We start from the raw sequence: 21,951 nt of genomic DNA, 5'->3' as shown, positions 1-21,951 counted from the left end.
CTTTCTCCACATTCATAAAAATTCTTAAAACCTACCTTTTCAAATTTATCTACCGATCTCCAGCTGTCTCCTAAGCAATCACTAATCAGCCACCATTCCGCACCCCTTCCTTTACTGTGTACACCCCCTGTTGCATTGTTAGATTATTTTTGGGCAGGATCCTCTGCTTCTCTTGTGCCATTGTTTATTTTTGTATGACATTTACTCCCCTATTAATGTACAGCTTTACATAATATGTTGTTGCTTGATAACAAATGTTATTAATAATAATAATAATAATGCAGTTATGCTTGCTTTTTTACAGCTGCAGTTTCCAAAACTGTATACCTTTGGGTCCTTTATAAACCTCCAAGAACAGCTTCACTGATTGCGTATTTCATTTTCAAATGGTACTACCCCATTCACATAATTAAAATACAAGTTAGGCACACACTGGTGAGGATTATTATCTCTAAATGCAACTGTCCTGCTACTCACCAATTTTACACTTCCGTATCTACTGCAAGATCTTAACTCTTGTAAGAAAACACTTTTCTGTTAGGTTTTGTTTTTAGCAAAATTCAGCCAAATCCTACTCACTACAAACATCCAGCAGATAGTCAATTTCAAATTGCTATTTTACCTGCAATTCTTGTTTGTATTTTGTTTCTTAAGAAAAGTTTAATCTACTTTTAAATACATTAAGAATATTACTTGGTTTTTAGTGATTGGTTTCAGAATACCACACACTCTGAGTTGTCAGTTCAGAGCAGTGGGGGAGTTTTGTGTAATCACACACACTCATTCCCCTCCATTCATCATGTCTGTGTCTTCATTAGAAAACCCAGGTAAGGAGTAACCTCCCTGATAATGCCACATGACTTATCCAGGTGAGACCCAAATATATGCCACCCTTACTCATGTCAGGGAGACAACACTATAGTCACTATTTAAAAAGAATATTGCGATGTGATGACATGGCAACCAATAAAAAGCATGACAATATAGAAGGTATTTCTGTCTAGTCAGTCAACAAAACATTTCAGCTACAAAAAAAAATCACAAAATTCTCCCTCACTCTGATGTATAGTACAACGGAGACAAAAGAATGAAACTGAAATTATGTTTATTTATAAATGTATTTATAGTACCACCCCATCCCTGTTCTTAAAATTAAAGTGAAGCACACACTGGTTAGGATTATTATCCTTAACTAAAGATGTCCTGCAACTGGCTAATTTTACACTTCTGTATCTACTGGAATATATATTAATTTAGTAATAAAACACCTTCCTGTAATCTTTGTCCTTAGTAAATTTCATTCAGTTAAACTTCATTCAAAATGTCATGCTAGTAGCCAATATTATACTGCTGTATCATCTGCAGTTTCCTAATAATTAAGGAGCATTTGATAGAATCTGGCAAGCGGCAAACATGTTTATCAAAAATACGGACAATCTCAACAAACCACTGGCGATTTTATAGCAATCAATCGATACAGGCCCAATACCGCTTAATGAAAAAGCATATCCATCATTCTTGGAACGATAAAGTACAGCTTGTTTTTCATTATTTTTACATTTGTGGGTCCTAATGAAAGGCTATATTATCGTCACAATCAATGTTGTGTCTGTGTTGTTTGACCTCAGTAATATTAGCACATTACAGTGTCGCAGCAAGAATGGGTAAATTGCTGGAAGCGATAATGTTTGGCCTTAGACTTGGCAATAGTATTTCAAGCACTTGCTAAATAGGTTGCATAATATGTTTTTGCTTGATAACAAATGTTATTGTTAATAATAATAATAATGCAGTTATGCTTGCTTTTTTACAGCTGCAGTTTCCAAAACTGTATAACTTTGGGTCCTTTATAAATCTCCAAGAACAGCTTCACTGATTGTGTATTTCATTTTCAATTGGCACTACCCCATTCACAAAGTTAAAATACAAGTTAGGTACACACTGGTGAGGATTATTATCTCTAAATGCAACTGTCCTGCTACTCACCAATTTTATACTTCCGTATCTACTGCAAGATCTTAACTCTTGTAAGAAAACACTTTTCTGTTTTTTTTTAGAAAAATTCAGCAAGTAGTCAATTTCAAATTGCTATTTTACCTGCAAATCTTATTTGTTTTTTTTTATTCCTTAAGTAAAGCTTAATCTATTTTTAAATACATTAAGGATATTACTTGGTTTTCAGTGATTGGTTTCAGAATACCACACACTCTGAGTTGTCAGTTCAGAGCAGTGGGGGAGTTTTGTGTAATCATACACTCATTCTCCTCTATTCATCATGTCTGTGTTTTCGTTAGAAAACCCAGGTAAGGAGTAACCTCACTGATAATGCCACATGACTTATCCAGGTGAGACCCAAATATATGCCACCCTTACTCAAGTCAGGGAGACAAAACAAAACATTTCAGCAACAAAAAAAAAAATCACAAAATTCTCCCTCACTCTGATGTATAGTACAACGGAGACAAAGGAATGAAACTGAAATTATGTTTATTTATAAATGTATTTATAGTACCACCCCATCCCTGTTCTTAAAATTAAAGTGAAGCACACACTGGTTAGCATTATTATCCCTAAATAAAGCTGTCCTGCAAATGGCCAATTTTACACTTCTGTATCTACTGGAATAAATAATAATTTAGTAATAAAACACCTTCCTGTAATCTTTGCCTTTAGTAAAGTTCAGTAAGTTCTACTTCATTCAAAATGTCATGCTACTAGCCAATATTATACTGCTGTATCATCTGCAGTTTATATACTGTTTGACCTCAGTAATAATAGCACATTACAGTGTCGCAGCAGGAATGGGTAAATTGCTGGAAGCGATAATGTTTGGCATTATCCCAAACTTTGCATTGTATGTTGGCCTTAGACTTGGCAATAGTCTTTCAAGCACTTGCTAAATAGGTTTCAAAATAAAGATGACAATTGGTAAACACCCATGTAACTTGTACCATTTGCAGGCAGCTTTAATTTTTAAAAAAAGAAAAGCCTGGCGTGGCTGAGTTATGAGATTTTTTAAAATAAAAATTAAGGATTTAGGAACTTCCTTCCTTATTCTGTTAGGCTTGTTCCTCACATTTTTAACAGCCTTTAAATTAGAATGTTAGCTCTTTTGGGCAGGGTCCTTCAGAGAGCCGTTGTTTATTTTTGTCTGACATTTAAAACCTCTATTTAATGTACAGGGCCAATATGTTGGTGCTTTATAAATGGAGTGTATTAATTATATTTCTACACATAATAATATATTTATGTATGCTTTTACACAGCTGGATTTTCCTAAGCTGTATAACTTTGGGGTCCATTGTGCAATTCTAACTAAAGCAGCTGCAAAGACAGCATGTTTCTACCTAGATCGTCTTCAAAAATTTCAGTCAGAAAATGAAAAAAAAAAAACTTGGCCCGTACGGGGATCGAACCCGCGACCTTGGCGTTATTAGCACCACGCTCTAACCAACTGAGCTAACCGGCCATGGAAGTGTATCCAGGCAAGTCTATAACAGGGCCAATGGAAAAAAGAATTTACAGAAGTCTAAGAGTTGTGTTGGTCTTCGAATTCAGGTTGTCCTTATATTTGACCCGAATATGGCTTTTTGAATTCAGATGGACCCGACCAGAAAAACACAGGATTCAACTTTGCAAATTCAAAAAAAAAGAGGTCTTAATGTTAAAATAATTTATTGAATGTGTGTGATTTGTGTAACTAACTTATTTTTTTACAGGTTATCCCATAATGACAAGATAATGTGTGGGATCCCCAGGCACTGGAGGTTAAATGAGGACGTCTCCCCATTCGTCACTTTTCCCCAGCTTCTTTATATCTTCATTACCAATGCATATCTCCAGGATATTACATAGCTTTCAATATCAATTATTCTTCAACATGCCATGAATATATATATAAAATAATTTATTAAAAAAAAATATACATGGCCCGTACGGGGATCGAACCCGCGACCTTGGCGTTATTAGCACCACGCTCTAACCAACTGAGCTAACCGGCCACATGAGCACTTGTGACAAACACGTACATAAAATGAAAATTGTTTCTCATTTAGTAATAAATTTAACTCAATAATTACTCAATAAAGTTTATGTTAATTACATTTATTTTTGAACATCAATTAAAAGATTACATTATCAATTGGTGGAATCAGAACAACACACACCCTGAGTTATCAAATCGGAGTGGTGGGAGAGATGACTTAAGCACGTGATCATCGCCCCCCCATTCATCATCACTGTTTGTCCATAAGGAGTAACAGGTAAGGATTACACAACTAATAATCGAACTCTAGATGATGTCACATAGGACCCCACAGTGCGCCGTTGTTCTTCAGTTCAGGGTGACTACACAACTTCAAATCTACCATCCATTTTTTTTCTTTGTTAAAGAAAGTTATTACCCTCCTGTTATATATCCATTGTTTTTGTCTTTTTAAAACACTTTAATTCTATTTGTTATTCTATTACAAGAACACCAAATGACTTTCCCATAGTTCCCCGTGCTATATTTGCATAAAGTAACAAGGATGTCACGTGAAGGTGACCGGCCATATTGGAAAAGGGCGTAAGAACCTAATGTGCCTTCGGCGGCCATGTTAGCGACTGGCTGTAGATCCACTATAACTGGGCGTTAGTTATGTGTTTTGGGAAATAAAACGATTCTTGACGCTCGTTTATAAAGCTGTAAAGTAGTTTCTTTTGCATTTCTTTTGAAAATCAACGCCACATTATTGGCAATTGCCTGCGGAGTCCTGCAGTTTGGCAAAGGCTGTCAGCAGGTGGCGCCATAAAGTGTGCAAGTAAAATCAACTTTCGTCCAATACTATACAATAAACTTTTACACTGGACAGTCCTGCAGTGTAGCGTAACTGCCAAGAGATGACGTCATAATGTGAGATCAATATAATTTTTAGGTCGGGCAGTCCTGGAATGTATAGTGCTTACTAGCAGGTGGCGTCACAAGAAATTAGAAATAGTACAAGGAATTTTTTGTATGAGCAGTCCTGCAGTGTATGCTGCCTGCCAGCAGATGGAGCTATAAAGTGAGATCAATTCTGGGATTTTTCAATGGGGGGGGGGGGTGGCTGCAGTGTAAGGTGGCTGCCAGCAGTAGGCGCCAGAAGGTAAGATCGGGGATTTTTTAAGTTGTGTAGGGTAGCTACCAGGAAAGTAAAAAAGCAAAATGTCCAGTGACTGAATGTATTTTATTTTATTGTATTGTATTAGAGTAAACTTATCAAAAATAAAGAAGGTCAGCTTAATATAACAAAGCAATTTGAGTTTGTGAATGTAAAATCAGGGAAGGGTTAGTATTACCACTGGAAATATATTTCAGTCCCACTGAAGCTGGGTAAATGTAATTATCTTGCCTGCATTAGGTTGAAATTGTCAGAAAATTGCTGTAGTTTTACTAGATTGTAAGCTCTTCTACTAGACTGTAAGCTCTTCGGGGTAGGGTCCTCTCCTCCTGTATCACTATCTGATTTTGTTTGTTATTTGCAACCCCTATTTAATGTTCAGTGCTGAGTAATACGTTTGCCCTATATAAACCCTGTTTATTATTAATATTATTATGACTAATATTATTATTATTATTATTATTATTATTATTATTAATAATAATAATAATAATAATAATAGTAATAATAATAATAATAATAGTGTATATTTAAAAAATTACTTTTTTCAATGCAATAAAGAAAACACCAGGCACTGCTGAGATTCGAACTCAGGATCTCCTGTTTACTAGACAGGCGCTTTAACCAACTAAGCCACAGCGCCCTGGACTGGCTACAGCGACGATGAAGCTGTTGATGATGTCACTGAAAGAGAAACATTGCTTCCTCCAACACTTGTTTTATAAGTGTTTCATTTTTTGCACGTGACTGAAATTGAGCATGCGTCAACAGAGGCTTTGCCTCACACATACGCATTCTGTCCAACACCAGAAAAAAGAGGGAAGCTGAGACAGCTGATTGTGGATAGATTGAGGGCATTTAATTTTTTTAAGTTCTGCTTTAAAGTAGATCAAAAAACAATATTAGTTCTAATTTTATATATATATATATTTATATATATATATATATATATATATATATCTTACATTTTTTTAAAAGTATATTTCCCTGCCCTTTCTGTCTTTTACTTCTGGGATACTTGGTCACATGTCTTACATCTCCAGAAGCTCCGGGCTGCTCCTTCTGCTCATGCCTGAAATCAGGAGTTCCGTTATGAAGGTCATTCTGCAAACGCATGCGCAGAGTAGGGTCGGCACATGGGTATTTACATAGACATTTGTTGGAGGACATGCCATCCAATCTCACATATGTGTAGTGCGGTGCAGGATTGTGTGATGTCATCAGGAAGCAGAACTAAAATTCCACAAAGAAGATTTGGAATCAGGAGGGATTATTACATGGTGATGTCCCTTCTGTAATAAAACATACTTACCTGTCAGGAAAGTACGTCACTACACAAGGGCCCTGGACCCTCTCTTGCCCAAAGTCAGAGGCCGTTGTTATCTATGTCCGCCTCTACCTGTCTGCTCGCTATTTTTTTAGATGCTGAGCTGCGCATGTGCATCTCACATATATGTGATACTGGGTTATTCCGGCATTCCATGTGGCTGCCCACTTGAACGCATGCGTGGGAGTTACATCATCCAAGCCTGGACAACCAAGATGGCCGAAGATCAGAAATCTGGGAGAGGAGCAAAAGAAGAGGGCGGCTCCTGTGACAAAACAAGGACAGGTGAGTGTATTTTAAAAAAGTGCGATCAGGCAGGTAAGGGTAAGTTTTTTTTGCATCAGGAACATTTTCTGCTTTTTCTGCAATAAAGGACCTGCCTGGCTGCATTTTTTTTAGGTAAGGGTTTAGTTCTGCTTTTCGGATTCACTAGGTGAACACCACAGGGTGAAACACCAAAGGGTCTGATGCTGCCTACAGAAGAATTCACAGAGATGAATTGAGATGAAAGAAGCAGCCCAGGATGTCACTCATGTATACTGCAACATAATGAGCATGCTGATAGGAAGGGAAAGCAGAGTAAGGGAGATTTGCTTTTCAGTCTTCAATTCTTTTTTTCATGACATGGTAGAACCAGCAAGGGGGGCTTGGGGGTGAAGAAGAGACCCCCTGAAACCTCCAAAAAACAGATTAGCTGGTAACAATGCTTGTCGAATAAGATCCAGCTTTCTTAATTTCTATAAACCAATACTCACCTACTGAAGATATGTATTTTGTACATTTGCATCCTCCATGATTTCTTTTTTTTCACAAGTTTCTCCTACCACATTCTCGGATAAATGAATGTTCAGTTACTCTTTTGTGGTCCCATGACAATAAGAAAATATTAGGAAGGAGTTGCCGTGTTTTACGAGTGACCTTGAGATTTTTGCTTCTTTGAGTTAAAATAGAGCTCAGTTGTCGACTTTACATCCAAAATAAGCATTGACCCCGGCGTGATTTCAACACACAACCTTCTGATCTGGAGTCAGACACGCTACTGTTGCCCACAAGGTCCTTACGGTATGCAATGATGGTGCCATCTACTGGATGGTTTTGCAGTGGCTTCCTGACTTATGGGCACTCTGAGAAGATGGCCTGCCAATACACAGCTACAGTTCAATCATGCCCTGAAGAGCTTACAATCTAGTAGGTGGGGGAATTTCACACACAATAGGATGGGAGTATGTTCTCATGAGCTTTTAAAAGTTCAGAAGATGTAGTGGTTAACAATGTGGAGATGGTGGTCCCGGAAAAGGAAAAATATAAGTAGCTGGTATAGAAGGAAAATGAGGAGTAGGTGGTACAGGTGCCCCGAGATGAATGAACCTGGTAAAACTGTTGGTGGTACCACGAATGGGACTGTACTTGTTGTGATAGGCTACCCAGCTGCCATTGGATTCACCCAGTTTGTGGTAAGAAATATGTCCCTAGTATCCTGGATAGTAGTATATATTTCCTGAAAATTTGGAATTTTAACACACCATCAATGGCCGGTTAGCTCAGTTGGTTAGAGCATGGTGCTAATAACGCCAAGGTCGCGGGTTTGATCTCGTACGGGCCTTTTGCTTCTTTTCTACTTGCTTTGTGTAATTTAAGCCGTCCTCTCAATTATATTCACAACGTTTGTTAAATAACCAGCGTACACCACATACAGTACATTGCTATCCAGGAAAGCTAAAGAGATGGCAAGAATGTATTCTGCATGTTGCAACAAATGTCTATCAAGATACACAAAACATCTCAATGGAGAAAAAAACTTTTCAAACCATCTCCATATCACCTAGTTCAGTGTTTCTCAACCATGGTTGAACAAGGTAGAACCCTAGGGGTCCTTCAGAGGGTTTTGGGGGTTCCTTGAGCAAAGAGCATATTGTGCCTCTCAGTTTAAGTGACACCAAACATCTTTTTGGCTATCTGTAAGGGAGACATTCTTCCCACTGACCAGTTATGTTCCTACCACAACCTAAATTGCCCATTTACACCCAAAAATTTGAAAAAATGATCTGTAATCGCCATAGGTTTTACCTAAGATAATGGAATGTTAATATTAATTAGCTTTTTTATGATACATTATCTATGGAGTCACAGAGACCATCTATCAATAGATTTTGAATTGTTCCATGTTATAAGACGAAACATATAGGAGACATCTGGTTTTAAAAAGCCTTACTGACCCCGACGTGATTTGAACACGCAACCTTCTGATCTGGAGTCAGACGCGCTACCGTTGCGCCACGAGGTCATTGGTGACTGCCTAGAGGTGGTGCCATGTGCTGGAAGGTTTTACAGTGGCCTCCTGGATTATGTGCACTCTTTGAGAAGATGAACTTTCTATACATATATAGGAAAACACTAAAATGCCTTTTTAGCTCTTATTGTTGTTTCACTCTACCCCATCCTGTGCAAATGGCTAATGTAAATTTGCATAGAGTGATCCCCATCAATCAGAGGCCGGTGGGAGTGCTCCCTACCATTATTAATAATACTACAGCTTTACCTGTTGTTGTAATAAACAGGAACTGTGGTCCACTAGGTGGTTGGTTGTTGGGAATGTTCCCTGCTGACTCACACGAGGATCCCATTTAAATACCAGTTCTGGACTTTGGGCATGGGAAAGGCTTTATAAACAACAAAAGTCCCAGGATGTACTACTTTTCCCCAATTCTCCTCCACCTGCTAACACTCTTTGGTGCCACTTGGAGGCCCTGATATTGGGAAAGACATGGAGCTATGTGGGATTACTAATCAATCATAGATGACTAACAGAGGAGGTCTAAAAAAATAACCAACAAAGATTGGAGCTGGCAAAAACTTGTTCCCCTTGCTGGTTCCTCCTATCCCTAAATTAGGAGCGGGCAGCGATGTCTTCATCTTGGACATCTGGCAGTGAACTGGGTCTACAGGTTGAGAGTATCAAGGACATACATATATACAATCATGGTCTCTGACTTCCCTTTTTGAATGTCCTTCTCTTCATTCCTTGTCCCCCAAGTGCAGTCCAACCTTTTCATCGTCCTCACTGGGGCTTGAAGCTGAGAATTCACTTGCTGTTGACTCTTTCAAGGATGGTACTGGTGCAATGACTGCTGTCATTCATCTGTTGCTTTGTCTCCTCAAAAATGACATCAGACCCTCATCTGACCCTGGTTTGTGCTTTTAATAATCTTGGTAATGCTGTTAACACTCATCCTATTTCAGCCTAATCAAGCTAAACTATCTATATCTTCTATCTATCTATCCTGTAACTTTTGTAAATTTGCTGCCCATTCCTTACAACCGAAGCACATGGTTGAGGTTGTAAAGTGAAAGATCCACAACAGATCAACCAAACCATTTCCTTCTCTTTCTTCCAAAGATGAACCAAGTAGGACACTGACAAGCTCATTCCACTTTAAACCCAACACAGTTCAAAAGCAGAACCCAATAAGCAGTCAACCTTCCATCCAATCAGTATTGGCATCAAGATTGGTCAGTCCATGCTCCCCGAGGACCTTATTACTATAGAACCAAACATCCACAGGGTAGCAACAAAACTGCAGAACATTATTGGGGTATGCTCCCTAGAAGTATCCATATTCAACAGGGCTATTATACATGTACAGCCAATCTATTATTTAACAGTGCAAAAGAAAATAAATATTATCAGTGGTTAGTTTCAGAATACCACACACTCCAAGTTGTCATTTAGAGCAGTGGGGAGATGATATAATCAGAGATTCATCATTCTCCATTCATCATGTCTGCTTCTCCAGAAGGAGAAAACAGGTAAGGATCAACCTTACTGATAATACTGTTGCTTTCTTTATAACTGAGACTGACTGGTACGCCATTCTTACTCAGTTTAGGGTGACACCACTTTAATTATTTTGTTTTCTTGATTTATGAACTTTTTCACCTTCTGGTACACATTTATTAATTTTTTCCTCTTAGTCCAAGTCTCTTTGTATTTAATCAATATGTAATCTGATGAATAGCCACTGGATTACTTTCCCATGATTCCTTGTGCTATATTTGCATAATGTAAACACATTCCTATGATGTCATGTGGTGGTGGGAGTGGCTATATTAGAAAAGGGCTTGGAGACTTTGGTCCTAACCACATGCTGCCATATGCTCAAATGCAATAACATCTTGTCTGACCACAAATTATTAACCGTCAAATTCAACTTACCTGTTCTGAGTAGCGGCCGCGGGATCTGGAGGCTAAACACAACAATTCTAGGAAAAAAAGAAATTAGGGAAAGGTATGAAAAGCAATACAATACTTACCAAAAGTACAAGGACAAATTCTTAAGTATTACAGATTGGTGGGATTGGGTCAAGGCCCAAACCAGATCCTTTTTCATTAAGGAAAGTAAGCAGGAGGTAAAAAAACAACTAAAATGGTATAAAAATCTAAACGCACAACTACAAACATTTATTAAATTGCAAAACAAAGGCATAGACATGAGCATACAAATCAACAACTTAAAATCCCAAATCAAAAAAGAGATCAACGAGAGGGGCAAACAAATCATATATAACACTAAAGTTAAAATTTTGGAATCGGATGAGAAATGCTCCCGTTTCTTCTTCAAAAAAATAGTTGGGAACAAACAACCAATTAAAAAAATTAACACTGCCACTACTAACGAGGAAATGCTCAGAGAAACACACCTCTTCTATAAGAATCTCTTTAGTAAAAAACCCGTGGACCCCAACATAATGGCAGACTGCCTAAAGAATTTGGAATTAGGTTTGGGGGAGGAGGACCAACAAATCCTAGTGAGCCAAATAACGGAAAAAGAGATTCACAGGATTATTAAAAGCTGTGGAAAGAGCAAGTGTCCAGGTAATGATGGTCTCCCTAAAGAATACTATGAGGAATTTTGGTACTTGTTGAAAGATGACCTTTTATCTGTTTTCCAGCTGGTTGCAGAGAAAAACACGCTACCTGCTTCCTGGAGGAAAGGAATAGTCACGCTCATACCAAAAAAAGGTAACTTAGAAACACTTGAAAACTGGAGGCCCATCACATTACTTAACTGTGATTACAAATTCTTTGCTAAAATTTTAGTAGAAAGGCTAAAGGAAGTGTCACACAAAATCATTCACGCAAACCAATCTTGTGGTGTTCCTGGTAGGAGTGCTCAAGACAATTTGAATTTCCTACGAGATCTCATATGGTACCAAAAAGAGAGAGACCAAAAAATCGCTCTCCTATCACTTGATTTCTCTAAAGCCTTTGATCGAATCTCCCATGACCTCCTATGGGCTGTACTGAACAGAATGAACCTGCCTGCTAACTTTGTCCAAAATGTTTCCTCCCTCTATGAACAGGCTACCAGCCAAGTGCTGGTTAATGGCTATCTGACGGAACCAATTCCTCTAAGATCTGGAGTCAAGCAGGGCTGCCCGCTCTCCCCTCTGCTGTTTGTGTGCTCTTTGGAACCCCTTCTGGCACTGGTAAGAAAGACCAAAGCAGTAAGGGGAGTCTCCCTCCCGGGAGGTGGTGGAGTAGCAGCAAAAACGAAAGGGCAAAACAAATACCTGGGAAAACAAAATATGGTTAAAACTTCTTTCTTTCCTTTCAAACAAAATGGAATTCCAAGTGTGTCCACAAAGCTCTCTTGTGTATAGGAAGACCATGGTTTAAATAGGGCTACATATAAAAAATCTACGTCAAATTTCTTGTGACCTCTGGTCAAATTGTGTTACCAGATAAGGGATGTTGGTTTTTCTCTGAAATATGGTTTCTTTGTATGTTTCTAAAGGAAAAATGGTATCTAGTCTGGTTACGTACCTTGTCTGACATCTTGTGGAGCATCTTGGGGGATACATTCCCAGGAAGATCTGGGGTAATGAAGTATTTGGTTTTCTTTTTCATCGCCAACCTATGTGCTTCTTTCTGGTGCCATCTAAGGAAAAATTTTTTGGATATTAAAAATCTTTTCTTTAGGGGTCATAATCAACCTTTCTTTTATGGAAGTTGCATAAAACAATATACTTACCTGTACCCTTCTAAACATGATGCTAATATGTTAAAACTTTCTGTTTCTCTATCATGTGTACTTAATGTCCTTCTATATATAGGCCAGGGTCTAGCAGGGCGTAATGTAAGACCCTGTGTAAAACCCCTTCGGTCTCTGCCTCTAAAAATACAATACCCTCAAGCAGGGTTGGTCTACACTACCTCCGGCAGGAGGGAAGTATGGTCTAATGTCTTGAAGCATTAACCCTTTGTTATCTGTTTTGTTATGAGCCACTATGAGTACTAACTGCTGACACATTGTCAATGCTTTCTTCGAGGTATATCGCTAAGAGCACTATCTGCTAAAAGTATAAAGGGTTTCATTGAGTGGTGTTAAAAAAACTATGAGTACTAACTGCAAAAAAAGGAGGATCCCTTTTGTTCCTTGGTGAAAAATTCTTTGTGCTATGAACATCAAAACAGCAAAAATGTGTGATGCAGTGCATTGTTATCTGAAAATGTAATGTTTGTGAACAACAGCTGATAAAAAATTATCTTGGGAATGTATAACATTCTGACGACGTAACTTTGTTTTGTTATGTACTAATTGCAATATTTATTTGGGCGCAGTTGCCTGATGAGGCAACTTCTACGAGTACTAACTGCAAAGAGTGTAACATCTGTCGCTAGGTGTTTGAACAGCTGAAATGTATACTACTTTGAAAAATGGAAATTTGTTATGTACATTGAAATACCAACTGTTACAGTGTACTAGCATTCGGTTGCAGTTTTTGCTCCCTTTTGTAAAATCACTTTGCCTATGTTACCGATTACATTGTACAACTGTTAAAGTTGCATGACAACTGTTACGAGCATTAATTGTCCAACTTTTTTGTGATACAACCTGCTACAAATATAAATTGTAGAAATGTACTGTAAATGTATAAAACGCTTTGCTACGACCTTTTAACTGCCAAAGTGTTCAAAACATCTCTGCTGATGTAATCCATTACGAGTAATAACTGCTGATCACTACGTGTTTTAACTGCTGCCACCTGTCATAGAAGTCAAATAAGAATTTCATACCTTGGCCATGGGAAACGGCAAGCCCTTCCCCTCGAGGTGGGTGGCCTACAAAAAAGGACTCCTGGGCAGGAGCCCCATCTGCCTCCGTTTGCTGTCTTGGATTTATCTTACATCGGTTGATGGACCCCTTTGTTTTGGAGAATACATCCTGGATTTATTTTTTCTGACCTCCCTCTTTTTCATAAGTGGACATTATGCCATGGACTTTTCTTTAGTTACTTACCTTGTGGTTCAAGTTTACTTTCTTCTCCCCCAAAGAAACCTGGAAAAAAGGAAAATTTATGTTACAAATTTGTATTTCAAAATTGATTTATGTATATACTTACCTGTTTTTTATATTTTCATAATAAAAATTTAAAAAAAATCTGTTCTTATCAGTGTTCAGGGTTGGAAAGGGCACTAGCATCTTAGGAGAGGGATGCTGTGTCTGAGTACCTCTGTTAAGGATGGTCTACCTCTGGTGTAGCTCTGTAAGGGGCCGCCCTATGCAAACCTGCCGGCGTGGTGAACCGGAGGAAGAGCTTGGGCCTGCCCTGACAAGGAGCTCCCAGAGGTTTGACTGACCCGCTGGTGAGGATGGAGAAAAGCTTGGTCTTTACCAATCGGTCTGACGAGCGGTCCGAATCTCGCCCCAGTGTCGTACCCCTGGAGTGGCGAACCAGGGGCACCTTAAAATCACGGGTTTGGGACCCCACTCGATTTTTTGGTTGCACAGTGCACGGCACTGTTTATATTTTGGATTCGGCACATCGCCTTAATCTGCATTAGCTGCGGCTAGTGTCAGAAAGGGCAATTTTTAAAATCTGTTGCCCTGTGTGTTATGCACAGAGCACTTATTATTTAAATGTTTTTTTCTGTTTGTCACTGTCACTGGTGTGGTATTTGTGTGCCACTTTTTGATGGAGGGTGCTATTCCCTTATGGGCTGGCCCTGAAGTCTTGGAGAGTGCCTTGGCCTAAAAACCAAGCGCTCTCCCTCAGTGGAGTCTCTCTTCGGGAGAGCTCCCAGCTTAGTATCTTGTGGGACCTGCATGGGCGGGTCCTAGAGAGAAAAGGCCCCTCTCTGGCTTCGGTCGGGGGGGCATGTGTGTCCATCCCGGCTTCGGCTGGGTGGGCTTAGTATCCAGCCCTCGTCTGGAGCTTCGCTTCGGAGGGTTTGGAGAAAAAGAGTGGCCCTTCCTCTTTTGAGGAGGGATTACCAAATAGTACCCCAGTGCACATTTTTTGTGTGGTGTTTTTGCACTTACACTTTTTTACCGTCACGGGGTGTGTTTTAGCACGGATCGTGAGATTCGATAAAAAAAAAAAGTAGTATATATTTCTTGAAAATTTGTAATTTCAACCCACCATCAATGGCTGGTTAGTTCAGTTGGTTAGAGCGTGGTGCTAATAACGCCAAGGTCACGGGTTCGATCCCCGTATGGGCCATTTGCTTCTTTTCTACTTGCTGTGTGTAATTTAAGCCGTCCTCTCAATTATATTCACAACATTTGGTAAATAACCAGCTTACACCACATACAGTACATTGCTAACCAGGAAAGCTAAAGAGATGGCAAGAATGTATTCTGCACGTTGAACAAATGTCTAGCAAGATACACAAAACATCTCAATGGAGAAATACACTTTTGAAACCATGTCCATATCATCTCCATATCACCTAGTTCAGTGTTTCTCAACCAGGGTTGAACCAGGTAGAACCCTAGGGGTCCTTCAGAGGGTTTTGGGGGTTCCTTGAGCAAAGAGCATATTGTGCCTCTCAGCTTAAGTGACACCAATTATCTTTTTGGCTATCTGTAAGGGTGACATTCTTCCCACTGACCAGTTATTTTCCTACCACAACCTAAATTGCCCATTTACACCCGAAAATTTGAAAAAATGATCTGTAATTGCCATAGGTTTTACCTAAGATAATGGAATGTTAATATTAATTAGCTTTTTTTATGATACATTATCTATGGAGTCACAGAGACCATCTATCAATAGATTTTGAAATGTTCTATGTTATAAGACGAAACATAAAGGAGACATCTGGTTTTAAAAGGAGTTACTGACCCCGACGTGATTTGAACACGCAACCTTCTGATCTGGAGTCAGACGCGCTACCGTTGCGCCACGAGGTCATTGGTGACTGCCTGTGCTGGTGCCATCTGCTGGAAGGTTTTACAGTGGCCTCCTGGATTATGTGCACTCTTTGAGAAGATGAACTTTCTATACATATATAGGAAAACAATAAAATGCCTCTTTAGCTCTTATTGTTTTTTCACTCTACCCACATCCTGTGCAAATGGCTAATGTAAATTAGCATCGAGTGATCCCCATCAATCAGAGGCCGGTGGGAGTGCTCCCTACCATTAATAATAATACTACAGCTTTACCTGTTGTTGTAATAAACAGGGACTGTGGTCCACTAGGTGGTTGGTTGTTGAGAATGTTCCCTGCTGACTGACACGAGGATCCCATTTAAATACCAGTTCTGGACTTTGGGCATGGGAAAGGCTTTATAAACAACAAAAGTCCCAGGATGTACTACTTTTCCCCAATTCTCCTCCACCTACTAAGACTCTTTGATGCCACTTGGAGGCATTGATATTGGGAAAGACATGGAGCTATGTGGGATTACTAATCAGTCATAGATGACTAACAGAGGAGGTCTAAAAAAATAACCAACAAAGATTGGAGCTGGCAAGAACTTGTTCCGCTTGCTGGTTCCTCCTATCCCTAAATTAGGAGCAGGCAGCGATGTCTTCATCTTGGACATCCGGCAGTGAACTGGGTCTACAGGTTGAGAGTATCACGGACATACATATATACAATCATGGTCTCTGACTTTTCTTTTATGAATGTCTTCTCTTCATTCCTTGTCCCCCAAGTGCAATCCAACCTTTTCATTATCCCCACTGGGGCTTGTAGCTGAGAATTCCCTAGTTGTTGACTCTTTGAAGGATGGTACTGGTGCAATGACTGCTGTCATTCATCTGTTGCTTTGCCTCTTCAAAAATGACAACAGCCCCTTCATCTGACCCTGGTTTGTGCTTTTAATCATCTTGTCAATGCTGTTGACACTCATCCTATTTCAGCCTAATCAAGCTAAACTATCTATATCTTCTATCTATCCTGTAATTTTTGTACATTTACTGCCCATTCCTTACAACCAAAGCACATGGTGGAGTTTGTAAAGTGAAAGATCCACCACAGGTCAAGCAAACCATTTCCTTCTCTTTCTTCCAAAGATGAACCAAGTAGGATACGGACAAGCTCATTCCACTTTAAACCCACCACAGTTCAAAAAGCAGAACCCAATAAGCAGTCAACCTTCCATGCAATCAGCCTTGGCATCAAGATTGGTCAGTCTAGGCTCCCCGAGGACTCTATTACTATAGAACCAAACACCCACAGGGTAGGAACAAAACTGCAAAATATTATTGGGATATGTTCCTTGGAAGTATCCATATTCAACAATGCTAATATACATGCACATCCAATCTATTATTTAACAGAGCAAAAGAAAATGAAGATTATCAGCGGTTAGTCTCAGAATTCCACACACTCCAAGTTGTCAGTTAGAGCAGTGGGGAGATGATATAATCAGAGATTCATCAACCTCCATTCATCATGTCTGCTTCTCCAGAAGGAGAAAACAGGTAAGGATCAACCTTACTGATAATACGGCTACCTTCTTTATAACTGAGACTGGCCGGTGTGCCATTCTTACTTAGTTTAGGGTGACACGACTTTAATTATTTTGTTTTCTTGATTTATGAATTTTTTCACCTTCTGGTACACATTTATTAATTTGTTCCTTTTAGTCCAAGTCTCTTTGTATTTAATCATTATGTAATCCGATGAATAGCCACTAGATTACTTTCCCATGATTCCTTGTGCCATATTTGCATAATGTAAACACATTCCTATGATGTCATGTGGTGGTGGGAGTGGCTATATTAGAAAAGGGCTTGGAGACTTTGGACCTAACCACATGCTGCCATATACTCAAAAGTGGCAATCTGCACTGCAGATTGAACTGGGATAGGAGAGCATCTCAGACACCTGATCTATCAGATCCAGCCTTGTGTCGATTTAGGACTTCCAGTAGTTAAATGGGTCTTCGATGTTTGAGATCAGGGGTGGATATGGGGAGGTGGAAGGTGTGCCAATGCACAAGGTCCCCAGACTCTCCTCAGTCAACATGAGGCAGAGTAATTCAAGCAGGTTGTGGCACTTTTTTTCTTTAACAGCTCAGTATTATTAATATTATTATTAAACAGGATTTATATAGCGCCAAAATATTATGCAGCGCTGTACATTAAATAGGGATTGCAAATGACAGATCAGGGCCGGGTAAAGAAGTACCCCTTGTCCCCACCATGGCACCCCTGACTCCAGGGCCCAAAACAGAACTTGAAAACCAAGTCCCATCACGTTCCGGTTACAGATTGCGTATTGAGTAACTCAGGGGTTGGCAAACTTTCATGGCCAATAGGCCGTTTCAGGGGTGGGCGGGAGCACACTAGGCCGGACTTCTTAGTCCCGCCCTAATGGCTCAGCCCACCACTAGGGAACGCCCCCTGAAGTGAAATCCCTCTCCTCCGTATGCATTATGGAGGAGAGGGATTTCTTTTCAGGGAGTGTACCCTATTTACCCCAGCGGCGGAAGTATCAACTCCAGTCATGGTAAATAGGGGAGCAACAGCAAAGAGGCGGCTCCTAGTTCCTAACGTCCCCTGGCCGATCCGCCGGCAATCCGCGGCTCCAGAGCCATGGTTTTGCCGGACGGCATTAGGCTGGATCGGCCAGGGGGCGTTAGGCCACAACAAACTACCAGCTAGGCTGTATCTGGCCTAAGGACCGGAGTTTGCCCACCGCTTGAGTAACTGTTCATTATGCCAAAATGTAGCATGCTATAAATTGTTTTTTTCCATAATGTACATTGTTACAGTACTGTCTACAATGTTTTTGTTCAACTGTTTGATACCTTCTACCTCCTGCCGGATTAAGCACTGTAAAAGTCTGTTTTTGTTGGTTGCTAATAAAAATGAATAAATAAATAAATAAAAAAGAAACCCAAATCTCTTGGATTTGCTAATGTGCCTTTGTTAGATGTTCAACTACTTTCTTAGTGACTCCATTTGAGTAAAATGCAGTTTAGAGGCATTTTCCCTATTATACACCTTGAGACAGCTAAAATATCGCTTTTGTGGTTAGACAAGGTTGCTATCCAAATGATGTGGACTAGATATCTACAGCACAAGGGAAAACTTGTTTTTTAAGGGCTTGCTGGTCTCACATATCTTGCACACTATCATTACACTTCAGTGTTAATCACATGGAATACCAGCTCCTCATAGCTGAAGGATTTTTTCGGATAAAACCTGAAACAGGTGTTGGTACTATGGATACTCCATATGTTGATTGGAGAATACATTATTGTTTGAGGACCCAGATGGATCTATATATTTCTGCTATTCCCACTCCACACGTTAACATCATTGGCCGGTTAGCTCAGTTGGTTAGAGCGTGGTGCTAATAACGCCAAGGTCGCGGGTTCGATCCCCGTACGGGCCAATTATTTTTCACTGTATAATGCAATAAACATATTTAAGAACCTGATTTTCAAGTATATTCACAACATTTCCTAAAAAAATGTATTTGCTGCGTGGCAAATATCTAAACATTTCAGCATTGCAAAAATATAATTCTTTTGAACAGGACCTGGTAAAGAAGTATCCAATGTCCCGGTTATAGCAGCCCTAACTCCAGGGCCCGAAAAATAAGACATCCCCTGAAAATAGGGCCTAGGGCATATTTTGGCATTTCAAAAAATATAAGACAGTGCCTTATCAAACAGGGTAAAGAGATGAGACAGATTTCTGAATAATAAGTAGTGTACAAAAATGTACAAAGAAATCGATTACAAAATTTCTACTTTTAATAATATATATAAAAAATAAGGGTCAACTTACAGACATTGGTAGAAAAATAATTCAAAATCAACACTTCATCGTGAAATTTGTGGAGCAGCTCCTGGCAAGTTGAGGGACACATTTGATTCTTTTCATTTTCCGATGATTCTTGTCCGGTAATCGCCTCAAGGCTGATTACTGCTATGTGTACAGCGCTCATCGTTCATGGATCTGTCCTGGTGGACCAACAAACCGTTACAATGAAAATGAAGGGGAGAGAGTGCAGCGGGGTTCTGCTCCATTGTTCGCACCCCTTCTCTGTCAAATTGTCGATCCTTTCCATCGACAATTATTCAACGTGTGTTCGTAGCCTAAATTATGTTTGTTCCACGAAAGGTTTCAATTTCCATCTCCTAGCCCACAGTTCCCTGCTCCGTTTCCCCTGGCATCCAACTCCAAACTCCACAATCCACCAAAGTGAAATAAATCCTTTTAGCTAGTTTCCACTAGCTTGTCCCCATTAGAGGATCTGGTCCTGCTGAAAATTCAATATTGTTTCCACTTAATTATAGCCCTGGGCAGAAAAGAAATTGCAAGAAACTGTAAGGTGGAAACATTTTTCAGTGTGACCTTTAGCATTGAAAACCACAGTGGTGAACTTTTCAATAGATTCACACATGGTATTTGATTGGAACGACACATGTGAATAAGCCCCAATCAAGTTTGGCATTTGTACCCTGAAGTAAGTTGGCTGTAAAGTGAAATCATAGTGGTTTTCGTTTAAATCCAAGCACAATGATGACGATGAGTATTTCAGTGAAGGCTGGGAAGGCACTGCGAAGAGAGAAAAGGTCAGGATTACCAGGAGAAGAAGTCATGGCTCTTCGGAGGCTACTCATCAAGTGACCAGTCGTGTCAATCCAGATTACCTCCTCTATCTGCCCCCTTTCCCTGCCCACATTTAGAGATCTCCCTTCTTATGTTGTCCTTTATCTCTGAATACTTTAGCCATTTTTTCAAACCTTAGTATTCATCTTGTCACCATCTCCCTTATTATTTACCTGCAAAAACCAAAGATGTACCAGTAGTCAGTACACTCCCACTTCTCAGACACAAACAGGGAAAGGCTAACAGAAGCAGAGCAGTGGGCAACCAAAGCTGAGAGGGAAATGTCAAGGAAAGCAAAACGAGGCAATAAACAATATGCAGACTGGAAACCAAACTAAAAATAGAGAATTTCTTCATTTACAGAAATGGCCTTTTCAGTCTTTTATATAATGTTAAAGTGAATTAAAACTGAAAATGAATTTTGACACTGAAGGGGGAGAGTGTAATAAAGCTCCTGAAACGTGTACAATGGCATTCTTTTATTACTTTATTACTATTTATTATTATTATTGTTACAGTCCCAAATGTCTATATAGTTTGATTACTGCAGATTAACAAATTACACATCTCCGTCTTATACAGAGGGAAAGGCCATTCAGCTGAACTTTTCCTATACATACAATAAGCTTAAGAAGTGTTTTCTTTTGTTTTTTATTTAAGATTCGCAGTACAAGCACATCTTCAGGTTTTGAAAAATTGCCAATCTTAATGCGGTGCAGTGCATAGGTGCACCATACAAAAAAATTGCACCAGGCATCTTGCATGGTCCCGTCCCTAAAGGCACTAGGACCCTTTTGCCTGAACGCCCCAGGGTGCAAAGCCCCAATACCTTGGAGGGCTGACTGGAGCCAAGCCCTCACCAGTAATTGGAGCAAAGGACTCTCCCAACGAAAAGATTACTTTTACTATGTTACTATTAAGCCTACTGCGGCCCTATTTCAGAGTCATATAATTGAGATTATTATGCAACTGGCTAATGGTTTAGATCTTTATATCTTATTGGAGAGAGGGAAAATTCCAGTTTATACCCGGGGCATAGAATTAAAGATCAGAGGTAAATTTAAAACATGTCCAACCAAGAGCAGTCAGGTGAGGTGAATGCCACAAGCATTGCTATAAGGTTTAATACTTTGGCCAAAACCAGACCATGCGATTGTGTTATGTCTATGACCAGTAACATTTTAAGGGGTAATCGTCTTTGCATTACTCACCTGCAGAAAGCAAATATCCACCAATACACAGAGCACTGCCAGCCCTCAAAGAGGTAGAAGAGAACAGCCACACTAGCACTGGCATGGGCTCCCACAGCTGAGGGACACAGCCTTTGGTTAGGGACTCATAAGAATCAAAAACAGGTTTTTAAAAGAAAACTCTACATAACATTCATAGCTGCTACACAATTACAACAATAAACAAACACAGTCCCCGGGTTAAGGACATCCGACATACAAACGCCTCTTAGATACGAATACGGCTTCCCTGCTCGCTGTGTGCAGAACAGAGGCTTGAAGGGGGGAGGGTTGGTTTGCATGACTTGCAAAAGAAATTTTTTGCTAAACATAGCTGAAGGTGTGGATGATTTTAGGACTGAGCTCTTTCTGCAAACTTGTAAGGCTTT

At 39.7% G+C, this 21,951-nt stretch overlaps 1 protein-coding gene and 12 non-coding genes across 13 annotated transcripts in view; 2 read left to right on the top strand and 11 right to left on the bottom strand.

Annotated features, from left to right (window-relative positions):
• Nucleotides 1-712: 712 nt before the first annotated feature.
• Nucleotides 713-850, bottom strand: LOC140325078 (U8 small nucleolar RNA). The gene has a single exon (XR_011919661.1). It is a non-coding gene; the product is annotated as a U8 small nucleolar RNA (small nucleolar RNA).
• A 1,340-nt stretch (nucleotides 851-2,190) lies between these two features.
• Nucleotides 2,191-2,326, bottom strand: LOC140325077 (U8 small nucleolar RNA). The gene has a single exon (XR_011919660.1). It is a non-coding gene; the product is annotated as a U8 small nucleolar RNA (small nucleolar RNA).
• A 1,069-nt stretch (nucleotides 2,327-3,395) lies between these two features.
• Nucleotides 3,396-3,469, bottom strand: TRNAI-AAU (transfer RNA isoleucine (anticodon AAU)). Its single transcript has one exon. It is a non-coding gene; the product is annotated as a tRNA-Ile (tRNA).
• Nucleotides 3,470-3,927: 458 nt separating this feature from the next.
• On the bottom strand, nucleotides 3,928-4,001 carry TRNAI-AAU (transfer RNA isoleucine (anticodon AAU)). Its single transcript has one exon. It is a non-coding gene; the product is annotated as a tRNA-Ile (tRNA).
• Nucleotides 4,002-4,149: 148 nt separating this feature from the next.
• Nucleotides 4,150-4,284, bottom strand: LOC140325080 (U8 small nucleolar RNA). Its single transcript, XR_011919662.1, has one exon. It is a non-coding gene; the product is annotated as a U8 small nucleolar RNA (small nucleolar RNA).
• A 1,426-nt stretch (nucleotides 4,285-5,710) lies between these two features.
• Nucleotides 5,711-5,784, bottom strand: TRNAT-AGU (transfer RNA threonine (anticodon AGU)). Its single transcript has one exon. It is a non-coding gene; the product is annotated as a tRNA-Thr (tRNA).
• Nucleotides 5,785-8,680: 2,896 nt separating this feature from the next.
• On the bottom strand, nucleotides 8,681-8,752 carry TRNAW-CCA (transfer RNA tryptophan (anticodon CCA)). The gene has a single exon. It is a non-coding gene; the product is annotated as a tRNA-Trp (tRNA).
• Nucleotides 8,753-10,164: 1,412 nt separating this feature from the next.
• LOC140325073 (U8 small nucleolar RNA) lies at nucleotides 10,165-10,298 on the bottom strand. Its single transcript, XR_011919656.1, has one exon. It is a non-coding gene; the product is annotated as a U8 small nucleolar RNA (small nucleolar RNA).
• Nucleotides 10,299-14,899: 4,601 nt separating this feature from the next.
• Nucleotides 14,900-14,973, top strand: TRNAI-AAU (transfer RNA isoleucine (anticodon AAU)). Its single transcript has one exon. It is a non-coding gene; the product is annotated as a tRNA-Ile (tRNA).
• A 620-nt stretch (nucleotides 14,974-15,593) lies between these two features.
• On the bottom strand, nucleotides 15,594-15,665 carry TRNAW-CCA (transfer RNA tryptophan (anticodon CCA)). The gene has a single exon. It is a non-coding gene; the product is annotated as a tRNA-Trp (tRNA).
• A 1,410-nt stretch (nucleotides 15,666-17,075) lies between these two features.
• Nucleotides 17,076-17,209, bottom strand: LOC140325075 (U8 small nucleolar RNA). The gene has a single exon (XR_011919658.1). It is a non-coding gene; the product is annotated as a U8 small nucleolar RNA (small nucleolar RNA).
• A 1,824-nt stretch (nucleotides 17,210-19,033) lies between these two features.
• On the top strand, nucleotides 19,034-19,107 carry TRNAI-AAU (transfer RNA isoleucine (anticodon AAU)). Its single transcript has one exon. It is a non-coding gene; the product is annotated as a tRNA-Ile (tRNA).
• A 370-nt stretch (nucleotides 19,108-19,477) lies between these two features.
• TMEM107 (transmembrane protein 107) overlaps nucleotides 19,478-21,951 on the bottom strand; it is an 8,579-nt gene continuing 6,105 nt past the window's right edge. Inside the window, exons 4-6 of the mRNA XM_072398881.1 lie at nucleotides 21,260-21,266; nucleotides 20,507-20,667; nucleotides 19,478-20,279 (exon numbers count right to left, since the gene is read on the bottom strand). Of these exons, the coding sequence (XP_072254982.1) occupies nucleotides 20,210-20,279; nucleotides 20,507-20,667; nucleotides 21,260-21,266 (238 nt within the window). The 3' untranslated portion in view covers nucleotides 19,478-20,209. The remainder of the gene's footprint in view (nucleotides 20,280-20,506; nucleotides 20,668-21,259; nucleotides 21,267-21,951) is intronic.

The sequence above is a fragment of the Pyxicephalus adspersus genome, chromosome 2, assembly GCF_032062135.1.
Source record: "Pyxicephalus adspersus chromosome 2, UCB_Pads_2.0, whole genome shotgun sequence".
Classification (NCBI taxonomy): domain Eukaryota; kingdom Metazoa; phylum Chordata; class Amphibia; order Anura; family Pyxicephalidae; genus Pyxicephalus; species Pyxicephalus adspersus.
This window is presented reverse-complemented; position numbering and strand designations above follow the sequence as displayed.